The sequence below is a fragment of the Aulonocara sp. 'chitande type north' Nkhata Bay genome, linkage group LG17 (assembly GCF_057382095.1).
Source record: "Aulonocara sp. 'chitande type north' Nkhata Bay isolate Kocher_YH1m ecotype deep benthic linkage group LG17, A_spYH_male_GT1.1, whole genome shotgun sequence".
Taxonomy (NCBI): domain Eukaryota; kingdom Metazoa; phylum Chordata; class Actinopteri; order Cichliformes; family Cichlidae; genus Aulonocara; species Aulonocara sp. 'chitande type north' Nkhata Bay.
Genome location: NC_141360.1, coordinates 7,821,266 through 7,840,934, shown reverse-complemented (window position 1 = coordinate 7,840,934; position 19,669 = coordinate 7,821,266). Strand labels below are relative to the sequence as shown.

General features: G+C 40.3%; 1 protein-coding gene across 4 annotated transcripts in view; it reads left to right on the top strand.

Annotated features, from left to right (window-relative positions):
* Positions 1-4,558: 4,558 nt before the first annotated feature.
* lrp8 (low density lipoprotein receptor-related protein 8, apolipoprotein e receptor) overlaps positions 4,559-19,669 on the top strand; it is a 178,208-nt gene continuing 163,097 nt past the window's right edge. Inside the window, exons 1-2 of one of the 4 annotated variants that reach the window (XM_086268535.1) lie at positions 4,559-4,830; positions 5,608-5,733. In XM_086268535.1, coding sequence (XP_086124661.1) covers positions 4,764-4,830; positions 5,608-5,733 — 193 coding nt within the window. In that variant the 5' untranslated portion in view covers positions 4,559-4,763. The remainder of the gene's footprint in view (positions 4,831-5,607; positions 5,734-19,669) is intronic. The other 3 variants (XM_086268536.1, XM_086268537.1, XM_086268538.1) reach the window with 3 other exon arrangements.

Here is a 19,669-nt window from a genome sequence, read left to right as displayed (position 1 = left end):
TTAAAGGTCTGAAGGTCTGAGTCGGACTCACTCACCACCCTCTGGCAAAGATGAATGCACACGTTAGCTCCAGCTGTGTGTGCAGGGATGAAAGATGAACACGATTTCAGCATCGACCTCAAGGGGGGGTGAAGAAATCCGAAATTGTTAAATATAGTGTCGAAACATGACAGCATGATACTGCAGTGGAACTGCCCTGCTGCATGGTCTCACCTCAGACATTCAATGGCAGGCTGCTAGCATGCCCTCCGTATCACACTCTCTCTTCATTAAGGTAGACCTGCTGCTGCCCGATGAAATCAACGACCTTCTCCACTTCAGCGGGTGAATGTGACTCGACGCAAAGGAATCTCATCACAATGTCTGAGAACCTCTTTCATTAATCAGCGTTTATCCCAGTTGAGCAGTTCAAAGAATTTAATTCATTTTTCTGAAAATGATGTCCAAGTTCCCACTGCACAGACATACCTGGAATCTCTGGGATCATTTTAAAGGCCTGCAGACGAAATAGCCAATACTCACCTTTAACTTTGTGTGGACTCTACTAACTTGAGAGAAAATATTATCTGCCTCTTTGAATTTGGGGGGATTTTGTGAAGAAGGCTTTTGGCAGCTACATCTGAAAAATGGCACTAATGAGAGTGGAGAGAATAACTCAAAACAGTAAAGCTATGAAACCAGCGAAAAGCTTTTGTAGAGTTGAATGAAACTACAGAGCTGAGTAATAATAATCTGCAGGTGTTACAGTGGTGAGAACTTTCACAGCACAGCGGAGCGAATGCACTCATTTGATCAATTGTTCATATAAAGAAAAAAAAATCAACTAGGCTGCAGACTGTATCGTCAAATGCCAAGAATTATTATTAGCTTGAGCTCACTGTTGGCAATGCACAAAAAATACGATTTTAACCGATTCCAATGAGATACTACTGGCAGAAAGTTTTTTATGTACTTTTAGCCAATCTCAAAGCCTCTCCATCTAATGCAGCTGATTTTTCTTCCTGCAGATTGCTGCTCACTTGCAATAATTCATGAAGTTGGTTATTTTATGCATGTGACCTTTTAATTCGCTGATATTCACGTTCACCAGTACTGTGGGGCTATGCCACAGGTGCAGCAGACACGGTGTTATCCTCTGAGTTTCAAAATGGCATCACATGTACATGAAAAGTCAAACATGTGCAAAAAACTCAGAGGATCTAAAACCAGACACGCACAGTTTAAAAAAACCCAATTTGTATACTATAAGAGTTTAAGTTTTCTTGAGTTTCTCTAGCTGTTCTGGTATGTCTCCTGTAGCAATAACATATGCATTTGCTTTTGTGGTGTACTCTTTCCCCCGAGGAACAACAAACACCGCTAGCAGTTAATGTGAAAGTGATGCCAAACATCCACCCCCCCTTTTAACCATTTTCTGCACCTGTGCTAGCTTTTTAATGTTTCATTCACACTCTTTTTTTTATTGAATAATGTATAAGAGGCACGAGTTGTATTTTTTTCCTCCCCTTCTATTTATACAGTAGTTTTATTCATTATTCATGTGTTGATTCATGTGTTAAAGTCATTTCATGCACATGAGCCATGCTGAACTGCAGAAAATCAAAACGGAACTCTTGCTGCATAGAACAGCAGTGCAGACCCAGCTGTTCCCTTTCAATGCACACACTTTTCATTCAGCTCAAGATTTAAGGTCACTTTTCTGGCTTTAAGTATCTCTACTGATATGACTCTACATACCCCAAACTTTGTTTTATTCTTAAATTATTCACTATGATTCTTCCAGACAGCTAAAAATCCACCAGCCTCATATTTCAACAAAACATATGACACATATCGCTTACAATTTTTTTAAATGAAAGCACGGCAGTTACTCAACTGTTTAACAAGCTTACTTTAGAAGATGAGGAACCAAAATAAACCTTGCTAAATGCACTGGAAAGCATTAAAAAACAGCTCCAGCTTGCGGCATTTGCCAGTGAATAAAACATTATTTGCCAGTGGTGTTCCCATTTATTAGCTAGCTTATATTGTTTCCCATAGCAACACAATGCATGAAAATTAGATGTATGTGGGAAAATTACACGAGGACTTCTAATGTTATCTTTTACATTTATCACTGGATTACAATGGCCATTTCGGATGCTGCTGACAAACTTTAAAAAGGACATTTACAGAGCAAAGACAACACGGCTTTATTTCACACCGTGTTGGAGAGAAGACTATATGAATACGTGGTGATTCCACTGAACATGCTTGCTTTCACATGAATTTTCATCTGGTGCTCACTCGAGTCCCGCCATGTGGTAGTACACTGAAAAGAAAAACTTGATGGAGAACAAAACAAATAATGAGTGCTGCTCAGTGAACATTTCATTGTGACCAGTTTCTGGCTTGTAGGAGCAGAATATGATTTGAGCACACGGGAGTCCTTATTCCTGAAAAAGGTCTCAGTTTCTCCAGTTATTTAGCCAAAGGTCAGTTTTTCAAGACAACCTCATGACTGTTTGGGACAACAGTGTGATTTACATTACCAATATGCCTTCTCATTTAGCTGTCAGGTACTTATTATGTTGTCAGCATGTTGCTCTGCACTGTGTATTCAGGTTGAGCCAAATTCTAGGAATAACAACTGATCCCCTCAATTATAAATGATATAAAGAGGTGAGGCTCTGCACAAAGTGAACATTTAAGGGGATTTGGAGAGCCAAAAATGGCCATGAGCAGCTATCAGCAACTGTGTGATTCAAAGTTGTCTTAAAAGAATATTATGGCATCTCTGGTAATAAACGTATTTGCCAAGCGTTACACTGGTTTCTGTATCTGTGAGTATACAACCCAATGCTATCATCTGTTTAAAGTCTTTGAACCACCGTCCATGTGCCCTCCATTTAGTTGTGACTATACAGACTTTTACACCGCTAAGCTACAAGGCCGCCAACTGCTTATGTGTCCTTCAAGTGAAGTAGAAAGTAATAAATATAGTACTGTGCAAATGTTTTGAGTCACTCCTTTGTATTTTTGAAGAGGTTGCAACAGTTCTCTAAGCTTTCTGAAGGTCTTTCAACGTTTTTCTTTGGACATTATCTGCTTTTTCACTCATTTCTGGTCCAGTCCTTGTACCTGACCATTTTGAGATGTATGTTTTTTAAGACACTTTTTGTTTAAGCACTTTGTTACTAAGCGCCTGTTGCTAAAACATATACTTTTTTCCCCCCATTTTTGTTGGTGGCACCTATGAAAAATGCCAAGGATAACACAGTTTGACTGGTATAAAATAGTATTTTTGCACTTACAGAGTAAGTCCTAAAGAGCTATGTGACATGGTGTTTAGCATGTCCTTAAAACATCTGACGAAATAGGACTAGTGAAGAACAAAAGACAACGAGTCCGGCCTAAAAAATAATGTGACCTCGGATCTGAAACTGATGTGAAACTTTCTTTGAGATGGATCTAACATTTTGGACTTGAACACTTAGAGAATAAACATTCATTCAAACTATTTCGACTGTGTGATGTATTTTTTAGAACCTCAAACCCTGCGTAAATTGGCATAATGTTATAATCTCATAAACAGCAACTTCTGACAATAAGTGCTGAAAATAATTGACAGTAAGTGTGTGTTAGAGCCCTGACTTCAGTCAGGAGATGAGGTTTGAGGTGAGTAGGAAGAGGATATCAGTAAATGTGGACAAGTTACGAGTATTTTCTAGCCACATACATTAAACGTGATTAGGCAGAATTTCAACGTCCATCTCAGCCACTGTATTGAAGATGGTGTGACAACAGAGCGGCTTTCACAAACTGGCGCCCGCTTCTGTTTAATGGATTAAATTCTAAGTTCATGAGAACACATCAAGTGACTGGAAGACATAATTACACACTAAACAGTGAATATTTATGAGCACAACATCATTTTTTTCTGTTGAACAACATAAATAAAATGCCTTTTTGTACCTTTAAGGACATTATCATTTTACAGGGATTTGTATAGTCACTGAGGAACGTTCTTTGTTTCCAGTTTTTGCGCAGCAGCCCTTAAACTCTTATATTCAGCCACCTTTGTATTTTCACCTGCTGATACACCAATGAAAAAACCGCTAGATTAAGACCACAAAACTACCGGGTTAGGACTAGTGAAAAAAGACGGTCTGCATTACAGTGCACACCCACTTCCAGAAAAAGTGAACCACGTTTTAGAGAACCTGTCTGGGGTTTCCGTTGTTTCACGGAGGTGGGCAACTTCCTCTTGCTTGTTACATTTCCTTAATTTTGGCTACATTTTTAAGCCTTTGACTAGCTTACCGGCAAATATATCATTCCAGCTAACTCAAGATGAGGAGTCAGAACTATTTATTTAGCAGTTTACTTTCGGTTTGCTACTAAAATGCTCAATAGGAAATAAAAGAAAAATCACTGTGACTCAGCTCTTTCTGCAGATGTGTCTCCTCTGGCTAGCAGCCAACCACGTAGTTTTTTTTCCTACCTACTACTTTAACCGCAGGCACCACCACACGCTGAAACTATCCCGCCCATAAGCGTCACTGATTCAAATTGCAGCCGAGGCAGAGGGAGAGAAAGCAGCAAGCCGGGCTGAGCACACTCACACACTCCGAGCAGACAGGCTGGCAGAGCAGCACGGAGCGAGTCACTCGCTGGAGATTCTTCACACTGTCTTTTTTTTTTTTTTTTTTTTTTTTTTGGGGTGGGTGGGGAGGAAATTTTACTTACATGCGGACAACCGCGGAGCCCCCCAGGATCTAACGATGTGGACAGAGGTCGGAAAGCTCGTGCTATTACATCTGTTACTCCTGGACCTCCATTGCGCTAAAGGTAGGGGACTTGTTTCGAGGTATAGAGGGGTGAATTTGCATCGCAGCGCGGACACTGGCAACGCTTTCTCAGGGGATCTGGGTTGCCTGTTTGAAAAACAAAACAAAACAAACGAGTTGTCTGTCAGTGCGATCGGCGTCTTCTTAAGTGCCGAGATAATGTGCTGTGTGCATCGTGCGTACATACTTATGTCCGCATTTGGACTGCTATTAACGGCGGTAGGAGGTGACAATGAATGAAATAAAGGGCAGCACATGCTCTCTAGCTGATGCTGGACGATGGAAAAAGGCTGTCAGTGGTGATGTGGTCGCTGAGTGGAGATTGTAATGGTGTGCATTGGATGCATTCTTTGTAATTGGAGCTAACATTTTGAACAGATGAAATAGCCTGAAATTGGTCTGAATGTTTAAGTGCCAGCAGGAACTTCGGCAGCAACCTAAGTTAACCAAAGGTGGCATAGTGGTACATAAACAACAGCATGCCCATTACAGTCATGGTGGAAAAAGGGATAGTTGGCATTTAAAAAACACTTGAATTATTACTTGATTACAGCAGCAACATTATTAATTGGGGCAACTTTACCAATTTCCCACTTTCATTAGTAACAAATGAAAGTTTGTCAGTTAACCTCCCAAACTTGTTTGTAATTTGTTGCATTTTTGTTTCTCTGATTCACTCCTGTGAAATTCATAATGTGATCTCTAAATGAAATGAAAGTGACAGACAGTTTGTCTTTCTTTCTTTCTTTTTTTAAAAAATATTTCCCTCAAAACACAGGAACTCACACGCAGTCAGAGTGTGAGACCGGGCAGTTTCAATGCAAGAGCGGAGCGTGCGTCCCGATCGTGTGGAGATGTGATGGAGATGATGACTGCCCCGACAGCAGCGATGAGGAGAATTGTCGTAAGTAGCCCGTACAGAGTCTTTTGTGTTGGCTGACTAAACACAATAATTCCTTTGCTCGCTGCTTCCTGGAGTTTGAACCTGCCGTGACATATAGTTGCGTTCCTGCTTCCATAGGAGCAGGCACCTTTGGATGAACTCTGGATTTTCAGCGGCAGGCTTCAGTGTCTAAATACTGCAGTCTGGAGTGCATGTCTTGTTTTTTTCCAGAACAAGACATGCACATGAATGGATAATGGTGGATGCTGTAGATAACCGATTAAATTCCAAATATAACTTTGGAATGAATGAAGTTATACTAAGAGTTGGCTCCTAATCATTTTGCTTGGGGCCCCTCTGGAATCTCCCATTCAGTTGTTCTACACAATAGAGCGCAGAAACTGTTGATCCTGGATCAAAGTCATATGGCCACAGGAATTTTTTTACTAAGCAAACCTCTGACATGAGCAGATTTTCTTTTTTTTCAAAAGATGATTTCTTTTTTTAATTTTTCTCTGGCTGTGTGGAGATAATGTCAGTCTGGTTATCAGTTCTCAGCGTTTTACAGTCTCATAATTCATCTAGCATGGTTTCACAGATGGAGTCCTATGTGAAAGGGAACGATAGCATTTCAGGGTTATGTTACATGACATCTAAATGCTGAGTAATGCCGACTCTTCTGAAGTACTCGGGCTCTTTGATGGGGCTAACCACTAATTTTCTGCTTTTCTGGCCTTCGGTTATTGTATTAGTGTTATGTTAGGGAAGGGGAATGGGGGCTGGTAGCTTATGCTTCTGAACTGGATCCTATCAGGAAATTGCACTGACAACCAACTTTACTAATCATCGCTTATGAATTTGTCATGGTACTAATTGCTCGAATGGTTCCATTAGCGGCCAATTGATTCTTCACTGATGGCAGGGACCAGCACACCGAGCGCATGACTCCGTCCTCTGGCACGCCGGTTGCTGCTGATTGTCTCGAGAGTTTCATGCAGGAATGCCGTGACATTTACAGGCGCGTGTCGCTGACTGCGGAGACTGATTGGTATTATTGGACATTTAGTGGGCAATACTCGACGGTAGCTGAATTGGATTTTAATGAGCTCCGCTTCAGTCTAACAGGTTGGGTTTACTTTTTAATTGAGTATGGGTTGGGTTTTGTTTTTTTTAAAAGCATTAGAATGGTACTTAAGCCACAAGGTGACAGAATGACCTTTCAACTGAGCTGCTCTGTATGCACCAGAAATGTGCTCCTGTAAGCTTCAGATGTGGGTTTGATTTCCTCCTGGGCTCCCTGTCACTCTCTTGATCTGTTCTCCTGCTCAGACTCTACCTTTTATCTACTTTTTCAAGTCCCTCTCACTGTGCCTTATATACTCTTCATCCCTTGCTTGCGCTCTCCCTTCCTAACAGCTTTATGCTCTATTCTTTGAGAGCTTCAGCCCTCAGCTTGTGCTGGAAGTGATTTTTTTTTTTTTTTTTTTTTTTAAATAAAAAGCCACTCACTTCTCTCACTTCTGCACCCCCCCCCCCAAGTCTCTTGTGGCCACTTTGGCAGTGTGAATGCCCCATCCCACCCAAAAAAAAAGAAAAGAAAAAAGGTTATGCCCGCCCAGCTTAACGCCCACAAAAAGCATCAGCTGACAGGTTGGAGATAAATCCAACAGTGGGACTCTGGCTGCCAGAGTGATGCTCGGTGGCTGGCAACGCACCAGCCCTTCGAACAGATGCCAGCACTGCCACTGCTGCCTCCCCACCCAGCATGAGCCCTATGGAGAGAGGGAGGTGGTGGTTGAAGGGGAGGAGGAGGGGCAGATATGATTGGGAGGAACAGGATGCTGTAGGGCAGCTATGATAAGGAAAATAGAAGCAAGTAATTTTGTAGAGTGGGGGGCAGCATGGAGAAGGTCTACAGCACAATTGTGGGAAGAATAAACCCAGCGAAGCCAAATAATAAACTTTTCTGTCACTTATGATGGTGGGATAGGCTAAACAGGGTACAGGCATCTTTTAACACACTTTTATTCACAAAGAACCCTTTTAGTGCTCTTTGGTAATTTAACATGATTTCTTTTATGGCAAATTAGCCAAAGAATACAAAAAAAATGATACTGTGTAAAATTGTGTGGACATGGGACTAGTTATTCTCAGTTTCCCTGCATGAGATTTAAACAGTTTATTATGGAGAACTTATCCCAAACATCAATGTTTCCTCGAGCTTGGAGGGTTATTGGCTAAGTCGATTGTATAATTTGGTTTCTGAACAAATTGGAAGCAGGAATTACTTAAATTTCATGTGTGCAACACTGAAGGAGGACACTGCATGAAAACCTACATGCGAACATGCGTTTGTCACATAGAGTGTAGGCAGTAGTTTGTATGTAAATAAACCAGACGTCATTCTTTTACACATGCCAAGGCCAGATATGACTGTCTGAGCATGTACTCCATTATCTGTATCCATCAGACGGTAGCCATATTATCCACACTCGCCCATAGACGGGTGTCCCACAGCAGGGATTACCCCTATAGTATCCTCCTCCTAGCAGCTTATTAGAATAAGTCTTGGTAGATTGGGTTGTCTTTTGTGTCCGTCTCCCTGTTCTTTCATTCTCTCTTTTCCTTCCTCCTCCTGCTCCTCTCCTCCCCTCTCCTCTCCTTCATTCTCAACATGCCTCTTGGTAGATTCTGCTCTTGTTGCCCTGGGAGACGGGTAAAGTGGTGATGGAGGTGGTGGTGGTAGTTGGATTTTGTGCACGCGCTTTCTTTGTAGGGAACAGAACACTGCTGCACATGTGTGTGCATCAACTCTGTATCTCTGCTTGGCTCTGTGTGACCTATATTTCAGCTGTGGAACATACAGAAAAAAGCCCTTATCGTTTTAACAGCGGATTTAAGTGGATTTAATCACGTCTAATCCCAAGTGCTACTGTACAATCATTCCACATCAGGACTCTGTGTTAGATTTCAATTGTTATTCCTCTTTTGCATTACTGTAGATTCCTCTCTTCCAAACTGTCTTAATCACGTGGCACTGTGATGGTCTGTCAGTTACTTTGAAATTAAGCCTAATATTAAAAGTTCACAGGTTTAAGGATTGACGATATTAATATTAGTACGTTTCTAATCAGCCACAAAATCAAGATTAGAACTTTTGAGAGTTACTTGTATGTGGATGGTACTATGAGATGCAGCACTGCAACAGGTTCGTACTACAGAGGTCGCTCAACTGGGGTGGCTGCAGCTCAGGAAGTAGAGCAGGTCATTTACTAAGGTTTTAAGTTTGGTTATTTGATTTGATTAGCCTATGTGCCAAACTATCCTTGGGCAAGATACTGAACCCCAAGTTCCTCTCCAATACCATCAGAGCATAAATGTGTGTGAATGTTAGGTAGGAAGCTCTGGGGTAGAAAAAAGTGCTTTTGTTATTGGGGGAATGTTGTATAAATAGCTTTGAGTGCTCAACTAAAGTAGAAAAGATGTGCTTTGACAGACATTAGAACAGGTTTTGGGTTTTAGTCCCAGTAAACTGTGTAGGAGATCAACCTCACTAACTTCTGATGCACACAAAGTCATTTTGTTCAGGAAGCAGGCCCAAAATATGACAGAAGCCACTCACATCAGAAAAGAAACCCCTAGTAGGCGTCCAATAGGGAAACAGTCCAAGCATTTAAAAACCCTCCTTTGCCTGGTTTTTCTAGAGTGGAAGTCACCCCCTCAGTCATTATTTTGGTATATCCACAGATATTCATTGTGCCATTTATAAATGTTATCTCCCCAACACTTCTTGCACTAATGGATCCCTGTATCATCACACTCACGCTGCTTCTGTACTTCACTTTTGGGACTTTGCATTCATGCATTTGGATTCATAGTTTAAAGCTTGTGGCTAACCTGCTTAAACCCATTTAACCCAAAAAATATTTATTTGACTAAAGGATGTGGTTTCATGTTCTTAGTAAGTTCAGAGTTTCAGTGACTGTTCATTGGAGGAAATGTCTGCTGATCAACTAAAAAACAGCAAGTTTTGAGAAGTGATACAGGTGTGACTTATTCAACATCAAGCGATATGCAGGGGCGTACTCACTGCTGATATGAAAGCATTTTCTGCAGCCTTTACTAATGATTCACACGCTGCTGGAACACGTTCAGCCAGAGGATAGGCACTGATTCAAAATCGTAAACCACCAATGAACTCAGAGGACCTAATGTTTCAGAACATTTACAAGCAGCGGCTGGAAGACAGAAGACATAAGGATGGAGGTAAAAAAAATTAGCAATCAGTGTGTGTGTGCGTGTGTGTGTGCGCGCGCGCGCTCGTGTGTCACAGCAAGACAATGAGTTTGAGCAGGTCAGAGAAGGGGAGCGTCTCCTCTGTGGTCTCAAAACAGCTTCCCATAGCGGAGACATCACAACACATTTCACGCTGCTTCTGTGGGTGTGTGTGGAATCAGCCTCTCTCTGTCTCACACACACAAACAGGCACACACACTCAGACACACATGACACTGTAATAAGAGACTGCAGAGAAACGCTTCAGGCATAAAAGGCATTGTACTGATAGGCTCACCAAAACACATTTGGTCACCTGCTGACCCAAACACACACATGAACGCACACACATGGCTTTCTCTCACAGCTGGGGTCAGACTTTTAATGGGAATATGAGTTTGCAGGCACCAGTAGCTTAATACATTACACACACACACAGAGACACACACACACAGACTCTGCACTTGTCTAGGTTAAAACAGCAGAAATCCACCGATCTGATATCAGGGTTAACTCCACCACTGAACGTGTTTCTAGTCCAGCTTCTTAGCAGGTCAACCACACACTACCACACATGGGGTGTGAGTGACACGTCACGTCATCTTTTAGTTTCCTGTGCTGGCACCGAGGACCTATAGCTGTGTGTGCATACGATTATGGAGTGTTGCACTAATCTTTAGAAAAGGAACCCCACTGCTGTGCGGTGTGACTATTGAGGCCCTGTGGAGCTCTCTAATTTTGTGTTTGTGAAACGGATAAGTATTGCATACTGAAGAAAAAGCTTGTCAGTAAAAAGATAAGGCTGTCCTTTAGAAACTGTTTATTTTTTGCTTTTACTGCAATTTGAGTCTCATGTATTTTTATTTTATTATAAAGTTGCACATTACTCCCTTTGTATTCTGCACTCAGACACCATGTATATGACTGTAATTTTTAACTGCCACTACAGACTGCAGATTAATGTCTTCAAATTCTATCAGTCTTGAAGCTAAACGGTGAGAATCTGTGAAGCTGCATTTCACAGTGATGGCAGTTCTGTGTAGCAGTTTTCAGAAGAAATGTATGAAATGTATTGATTGCCAGTATTTGTATCAATGAAAAAGGTAATTTATTCAGATCTAAAGTAAAGCAGTGTCCTTATCCACTATTGATATGAAAAACTGCCCCTATCTTGCTTTTTTTTAAAAACACATTAAAGGTTAAGAATTCTGCCTGGCTAATCCTAATACAAAAAAAATTTCTGTTAAGATTATAAATATGAAACTTAATCAGATGGACAGTTTCTCCCATGCAGCTTTGCTCACCTGACAGATGACAACCCCCAGAATTTGCCAGGGCGCCACCTTTGTCAGAGCCTGTATCATGTTCTACACTATAACAGTACCTGGCGTGTTGAACAAGTGTTGGGTGCAGTGGTGCAAAACAGCAGCAGGGTAATTTTAGCTGGGGTCAGTGCTGGCCTGAGGCGCTAACTCTGCCTTCTTTTTCTTTCGCTCTGCCTGTGTGTCCATCTGTTGGTCCGCTCTTTCTTGCTCATTTGTGGACATTTTTTACACCTCGCTGCCTCCATCGTTTCCTGCACGTTAGGGCTCTGAGTGTATGAAATAATGACTTTGTATTGACATGAAGGAAATGTAGCCTACAAACACGCTTAAAAAAAAAATAGTGTGTGTGTGTGTGTGTGTAATAAATTGAGACTTTACTGTCTGTCTGCAGTACTTACAATCCTATTAGTTAGTGTTATTATTAGTGTGAGACTACACCTTCATTGTTAGCTTTAGGACCTGATACCAGTCACACATGGCTGATCCCTGTGCTTAGTATAAGGTATTTACATATTTTGGAAATCCAAAATTGGTTCCTGCTCCTCTGCGAAGTGACTCTCTTGCAGTAGTTTGTGAGTTCTGGTGGTATCATTTAGGGCTGAACGATTATGGAAAATAATCTAATTGCGATTTTTTTTGCCCCAATATTGCGATTGCGATGCGATATGCGATTATTTTTTAAGGTCTTTGTCTTCTGTATTATTAAACAAAGACAAGCAATACATCATATAGTATGGCCAATACTATATTACATTAATTTTAAACTGTTCTTTCCTGGAAGACAGACCTCTGTTATGATGACATGAGGTGATGCATGAATTGATGACTGACATTTTTATTTAACTTCTTCAATCACAACAGTATATTTGAACATACACAATAGTTTATTTTTAGCTTACAAACATCTGAGCATAAAGTGCTGACAAGGAACCCTGGTGTAAACATTAAAATGAAAGTCAGTACAATGTGCAGATTGCAGAAATATACATTAAAAAAAATCAGTGGCTTTACCACACTCAGTTTTTCGACATCTGTGAACTACTAGACAGTCATTCAATTAAAAAATAATATTAAATAAATAAAACTAATAAATAAAAAATACACACATCTTACTGATCTCTGCAGTCAGTAACATTACACATAAAGTGCAAACATAATAGCAATTGTATAAACACACACACAAACACGCCTTTAAAATTTAAAGGCGTGAAATTGGACGGTCTAGCCTTCTGATTAGCGTCACCGCTGTCTCGGTGGAGTTTAATAAACTCGGCCGTCTGCTTCTTGCTATCTAAAATATAACCAGACACTGGTGTAAATTCTCGACTGTCTCATACTTCTGTTTAATAAGTTTTCTGTTTGACGTTTAGTCAGCTGTGTGAAAACCAAGGAGGAACCCACCCGGGGGATTAATAAAGTTTTATTTTATCTAATCTAATAACTTTAATCTCAGCCAAACCGATTTACTCACGAACAAACAAAACACTGAAAAAAGCCCAACAATAACATTTTTAGGTTGTCTAAGTGACTTATATATTACGTTTAACCCGAGCAGCGAAACTCCGCGGTGATCTGAAAATGATGTGCCGGGAGTTGTGCCGTTCTCGGCCGCATCAGTAACCCTCGAGCTCCCGGCTAGCTGTCGAGCTGGTGGGTAGCAGACGCCTCTGAAAACGTCGAAGCACTTTTGCAAATATGGGATATCTTGATAAACCGAGCAGATATTTGATGTTTACACAACTACTTTCTCGCCTGAAAATATGTTAAAAGTTTATTTTGTGACCCTGAAAGATTAGTATGAGTAATTTTAAAACTCAGTAGCGGCCGCCATTGCTGGAAACTGGAGTTTGGCTGGGCCGCGCTATGAATTCTGGGATATGGTAGTAATTTGGACAGCCTTCGGCGCGTCGCTGTGACGTAATCGGTCTACAAATGCGGCCTCAGGAGGATGCAGCCCATGAATTTGGACATGTCCAGAGTATAATCGCAGCCTTTGCGGTTAGAAAATTGCACTTGATCATGTCGCGATATTATCGCAAATGCGATATATCGTTCAGCCCTAGTATCATTACACTTATTTCATTGTGTTTACACTCTCCCTCTCCCTTGTGTCTGTTTTGTCAGAATTAGCTTGTGCCATTTCCGAAAGATTACCTGTTTTTGTTTGCCCGCTCGACTGCAAAGTCACATATTGTTCAAAGTCAAACCCCGATAACACTACAATCCTAATTCCCCACCGCTTGTGTGTGTGTGCGTGCTTATATTTAGCTATGCATTGACTGTGTTGTAGTTATTATGCGCTCCCCCCCCCCCAACCTAGCCATGTCTGACAGGGTATCATGACATTAATCCCCAACTCAGATTAAGCGAATATCTTCATGTGCTTCCAGTTTATTATTTACATTTGCTGTAATCCTGTTTTTCACCGTGTGCTCTCTTGCCTTGTACATGCAGTCAGGATAAGGCATATGCAATGACAACTAAGAATGCTGATGAATAAAACATGGCCGCTAATACCAGTCTGCTCAGCTGACACCAAGATAGGGCACTTAAGTGCAGCATGTCAAAAGTTTTCATCATAAGTTTTTACACAGAATTTAAGTAGTGGGGGGAAGAACTCTCTAACAATGCTCCTACTTTAATTTCTGACTTATGCTTCATGAGTACTTGTCAATGCTCTGTTGTTTAGCCCGTTCATGCTGTTGGCAAAAGGATGGTAAATGTTGTTTATATGCTAAAAATTAGCCTTTTTAGCTTATGCATATTTAATATTTCATGTGTAACTCCATCTATGTGGATATAAGCAAGATGTTATCATGAAATTCAAATGATAGAATGCTTTTACAAGATGTAATTGATTCATAAATGCTAAAATTTGGTTGCTAGGCAAAATAATGACATTGTAATATCTGATATAGATTAAAAACCCTTAGGGGCCTATGTTATACCTGTGCACAAAGTTTGGTCACCATACTCTTAATCGTCTAGGAAGAGTTGAGCGGACAAAGAGGTAAACGCACAGACAGACGATATTTCGTGTTTGGATTTTGCTCCATTGTGATGTTTTTTTTTTGTTTTTTTTTTCTTTCTTTTTGTTCCATCTTTTTCTGCGACTCAAGTGTCTGTTGTGTTTGATCGTTGAAACAGAAAGTTTAGTTTGATTAAAGTAGGAACTGTTGGTGACTCCAGTTTGATGAGTAAACCTGTGTATTTTTGCATAGTGTTGAAATGTAGGTTTTTGTTGTTTGTTTGTTGTTTTTTTTGTCATCTGAGAAACTCGAGTTTCTGGCCCAGCACCTGCTGTAAGAAAGCAGATGGGTAAAGCCTTTGAAGATGTCGGGGGTAAAAAAAGGCAAAACTCTCAGAAAGCCTCTGGTAAACCAACTTTACATCTCAGCATCATTAGCAAGAGGAAAACACCAACTGATACAGATGCTAAAATTCTTGAATAGTTGCACAAAGAAGTGTAAAAATGTTAGCTACTGTTTCCATGACACAAATTAAATTTTTATCCATGAAGTAGCTTGTGTTGCATCTAAATACCAAATCTACTGTATATGTATGTTTCATCCAGGATGTAATTCCTCCTGTTTCAAGGTTCTAAGTCTTGTGGATGGCAAAATAATTGCCATGAACATTGTGGATAATTGATCAGTTGTTTGAATTATTCGCAATGAATGGAAAAAAACTATTAATCAGCTGGTTGGTGCTTGGTTTTCTACTTGTGCTTTTTGGGGGTTTCTCTTCTTTCTTTCTTTGTCATCTTCCCTCCATCTGTTTTGAATGAATCTGTTCATGTAGATTACACACAAACTCATACACACAACGCATCTTCTTCACACACACACACCTCGCCAGCTCTTAAGCCTGTGAAACGGGTCTTTTACCTTGAGGGGATTTTGCTTGTCATGTGTCGCAGAATGATGGGGGTGAGGTGGTGGAGGGATAAGGCACTCTTTGATGATATACCCACTGCACAGTAATGCTGGTTATCAGGAGAAATTCTGTTGCAAAGCATAATCTTACATGCACGCAGAGGCTATGTTTTGGGGATACACACATTACTAATGTTTTACCTGCAGGATACTTCATTATCGCCTAGCGCTCACACTGTGTCAACATAAAGAGAGCGAGGGGAGATTAAAGGGTGAGGAAATGGGGAGGGAATCAACAGCAAGCACTGTTTTTTCTCCATTGATTAAGGAGAAAAAATTATTTATTTATTTTTTTAATTAAAGCACTTTTCTGATCTTCCGCTCAAAATCAGATTAAAAAGTACTTCCTATCGGAGTTACAATGTGGGGATTATTAGAAATGTGTTTGAAGTAAAACATAAAAAGCGAATGCGCTGTAGTTGCTAGAGCGACATCAGGATACTCATGGGATGTATTGACATGCGGACTGTCCTTGGCTTTTTGGATTGTTCGCTGCTTTGCAAAGATTGTGACTTGTTGTTAAAAGATGCTGTTTTCAATGGAGGAGCCAAATCTTAAAGCAGATTGTAGTTTGGATCAGGTTTCCCTTTTTATTTGATTTCTTTCCCGCCATCAATGAAGTGTTTTAAGCAGTGACAGTTCTTTCTCTTCTTTTGCCGTGTCCCCTCCACCCCCACGTCCTATTGTGCATGATTGAAAATAATTCCTGAATGTTTGGAAGCAGGGTGATGCCTTCTGAATGGGCCCTGAGAGGCCCTCTGTCTCTCACACACACATTTTCACCTAAACTGTCCAATGCATTTAGTCCCAGGAACGTTGTTCAGGGTACTCAAAGGTTCCTTTTAGATGTTTGTCTGTGTTTAAACTGCAGAATGTATGCTAATGTAAATTTGTACATTTATGTATGTAGGGGGAAAACATTTTTCTTTATTAGAACTTTTTGGATAGTTCAGTGGAACTTCATTTACATCCTGGTTCCTGTTAGAATGATATTACCTGAAGTGCTTTAATACTGTGCCTTTATAATAATCCCCATATTAATCAAAATGCCATATAATCATATAGTGTAGTATTAAGTGGACACAGCCCTGAATAATAAAGGCCTTATAATAGGTGTCCTTCAGTTGTAGACACTCCCCCACATTTGCCTGCAGAACAGTAGATAACAGGGAACCATCTTCTAGTGGAAACTTACTGAATTGCTGTTGTTTAGACTAGAATAGGGTGCCCATCACCATTTTGAGATCCGTGGCAACATTTCATGCAGGACACATCTCCCTTCCAGAAGTAATTGTGTAAGAGAATAAAGTGTGAAATGGTCTACTGAGCAGTCTTGTCTTTCATTGGATGTGAAGTGTTGATATGTAACATTCCTCCACATGTTCAGAGATTCTGGGAAAAGCAAGACTGTTACTCTGTCCACTTCCTATTGGACAGAGTAACAGTGGATGTGTTATTGTCGTCTGCCTGCCTAGCGGCATGGAGAACCAACCTTCTGAATATGTGGATTTTCAAATTGATACCATTGGTGCATCTACTAAAAATCTCAGATGAGTTTAAATCTCGTAATCTTGACCTCAAAGTCAAGGTCAGAAGTCAAGTTTTTTGAAAATGTTGAAAACATGCTAAATTGAAAGATGTCCCCTAAGATTTAGAAATTTAAGCCATAAGTGTATGGCTTAAAAAGAGATGGAGGAAAAACATAATAAAACAAGTTGTTCGACTAACTTGGCGTTACCGACGGGAAGGTTGCAGAGTGCCCTGCAGCGGACAAGCTATATAATGTTGAGAATGGTCAAGTTTACCATCACGTTATGTTATTATGTTAGCATAACCGTGTTGACATGGTTGAAGGGTGTTTCTCCTGTATCTTATTTACTTTATCAACTGTTATAAATGCTAAAACTGATAAGATTGCAAATAGCTAATATTGGTCAGGCTCTCTAGGCTCCATACTAACCATATAAATCACTAAAAACAGTGTGCATTGAGAACTGTGTGTGGTTTAGAGTGGACCGTATGGTGCCTGCAGCATCTGCAGTGTTATTTTATATATCTGCTTTTCCAAACAGCTCTTTTTGTTCCCTTTAGCTTTTCGAAATCAGTGTCTACATTTACATAAGCATGTGTTTATGTATATTTTCCAGGATGGGATACAAAGTGAGTCCAGAAGCCTTTTTGCGTGTCAGCTCCTGTTGTTGTTGTTGTTGTTGTTGTTGACAATTTTTGTTTGATTTGGACAGGTCTCTGAGGTTTAGCATAATTAAACGAAGCAGAAACATGATCAGCCAAAACATTTTTCAGGGATTTGTGGGAGGAAAACTGAAATTCCAGTTACTCACATACACCTACCCATCGAATTAACAGATGAAAATGGCCATAGTAGCATGACAGACCTGCATGTAGCGTATGCAAAAATCTGATCTGTACCTATAGTCTCTCTGGTGTACACACTCATGTGCACACACAGTTTTGCATGAAGAGACTGAATACCATGAACTGCTGCTTTGCACAAGAGCGATTTTGCCTTTGTTTGGTTTCAAATTTTTAAATGTTGCTTGATGCCATCTATGTTGCTAATGTTGTGCTTTCGCTTGGAATATTGAATCTTACCTGACCCGTGTGTTTTAATTCTTTTGATGTGAGACATTTCTTTTTATGTTGTTGCATCACTTCAGAAAACCATTTACTTCGGGGAGTTTAAACGCCATTACCGATGAGCAGTTCACATTTATCTGCAAGCTTCTTCTCTGCTGTGTTCTGTCATTGCCTATGCCCTCCACTTCGTCACGTTATATGTGGCATCACAATTTCAACACTTCCATCTCGTCTTCCTATTGCTGCCTGTATTCAGAACTTTTTTCCCCTCCTCATTTTCTGTGAGGCTTATCCAACACCCCACAGCTTCTAGGCCCTTAATGCTGAATCCATACATCTGTTTTTACTGTATTTTCTCAAATAATAGAACTGTGGGAACACACAATACTTTTAGATGAGTTGGAACGTAAAGATTATGCGGTAGTATGATTAGCTGTTCTCGGAGAGGATTAATAGTGAAGCCCTGGCCGTCACACCATAAATGCCGAGTCTGTTTAGCAAGAAATGCTTGGGGAGGAGGAGGGGGGACTCCCCAACTGCCATGGCCCATCTGCAAGTTTTCATGCCTTGTTGCCCATGAATTTACACTTTGCAGTGCCTGCTGCGCTCAGGTGCAACCACCACTAAATCCCACAGCCATATTTAAGAAGCCAACATTTAATCCCCACAAGTAAACATCCAAAAGAAGTCTTCCAAGATAAATTCCCAGTTCCTTCTTAAAGTAAAAGGCCAGGGGAAGATTGGAGGCTGGAAGTACGAAGTGTTCGAAGTACTTTTCAGCAGACTTAGAAAGAAAAACCTGACACTCCGATTCCCAAAGCCAAAAAATAAAGCATTTTGAGCATGGAAACCTTACTTACTTTTTATTGTTATGGTTTTAATGTTTCGGGGGGTTGTTTTTGTTTTTATATTTGCCTTCCCAGCTTTGGAAACTGTTCCAGACAATAAATTATTAAAACTCAGAGTAAAATTTAATTAAAAAACAAACAAAGCAAAAAATAAAGCCTTTATACAAGTCTGAGTTGCAAACCCAAATTTCCAGAACAAATGTGTATATTAGAAAGATATCTTCTGGAAATATTGTCATCACATAACAACACATGTGCAAAGCAGACCTTCTATAACACACACACATGCATCTATCTCACTCAGCATGGAGTGACCCAGTTGTGACAGACCACAGGCAGTAGTTAAACATAATTGGCCCGCAGTGTTGTTACAGTGATGTTTTTTTTTTCCTCCATGTAATGGTTTTATTCCACCTCTTTAGGCCCAGACAAGACCACTTGGTCCCGTTTCTTGTGTGTTGATGTGTTCATAAGTGATCATAGAGGTTAATTAAACCCTGACACTCTTTGGATGAAACACCTTTTGGTGTGTACCTGTACTTTGTAGTTTGAATTTAACCTTCATTGCACTATTGAATGATGGACACTGCTGGTTAGCCAGCAGTTATATGTGTAGAGTATGTAGTATTATTAACATAATCCTAGACTGTTAACCAGATTTTTTTGGTAAAGGCTGTATAGTTGATGGGCATTCAAAGCTGGGCATTTGTTTGTTACTACTGAGGCTTCTTGGACATCTGTTTCTCTCACCTGGAAGATCCTGCGATAAATGGAAGTAACAAATTATTGCGTCAGCATCCATATTCTGCTGTGGTAAGTTAAATGAAATTAATGCCCCTTTTGAAGTTGTTCAAAAGCAATTTTTTTTTTTTTTTTTCCAGCATCTCCTTACTTTCTATTGAGCATCACTCCTGTCTTTGGACTTAACTGTGCGGGAGTTCAAATCTCATGGTAATCGCTGAATAATCAGCCATAT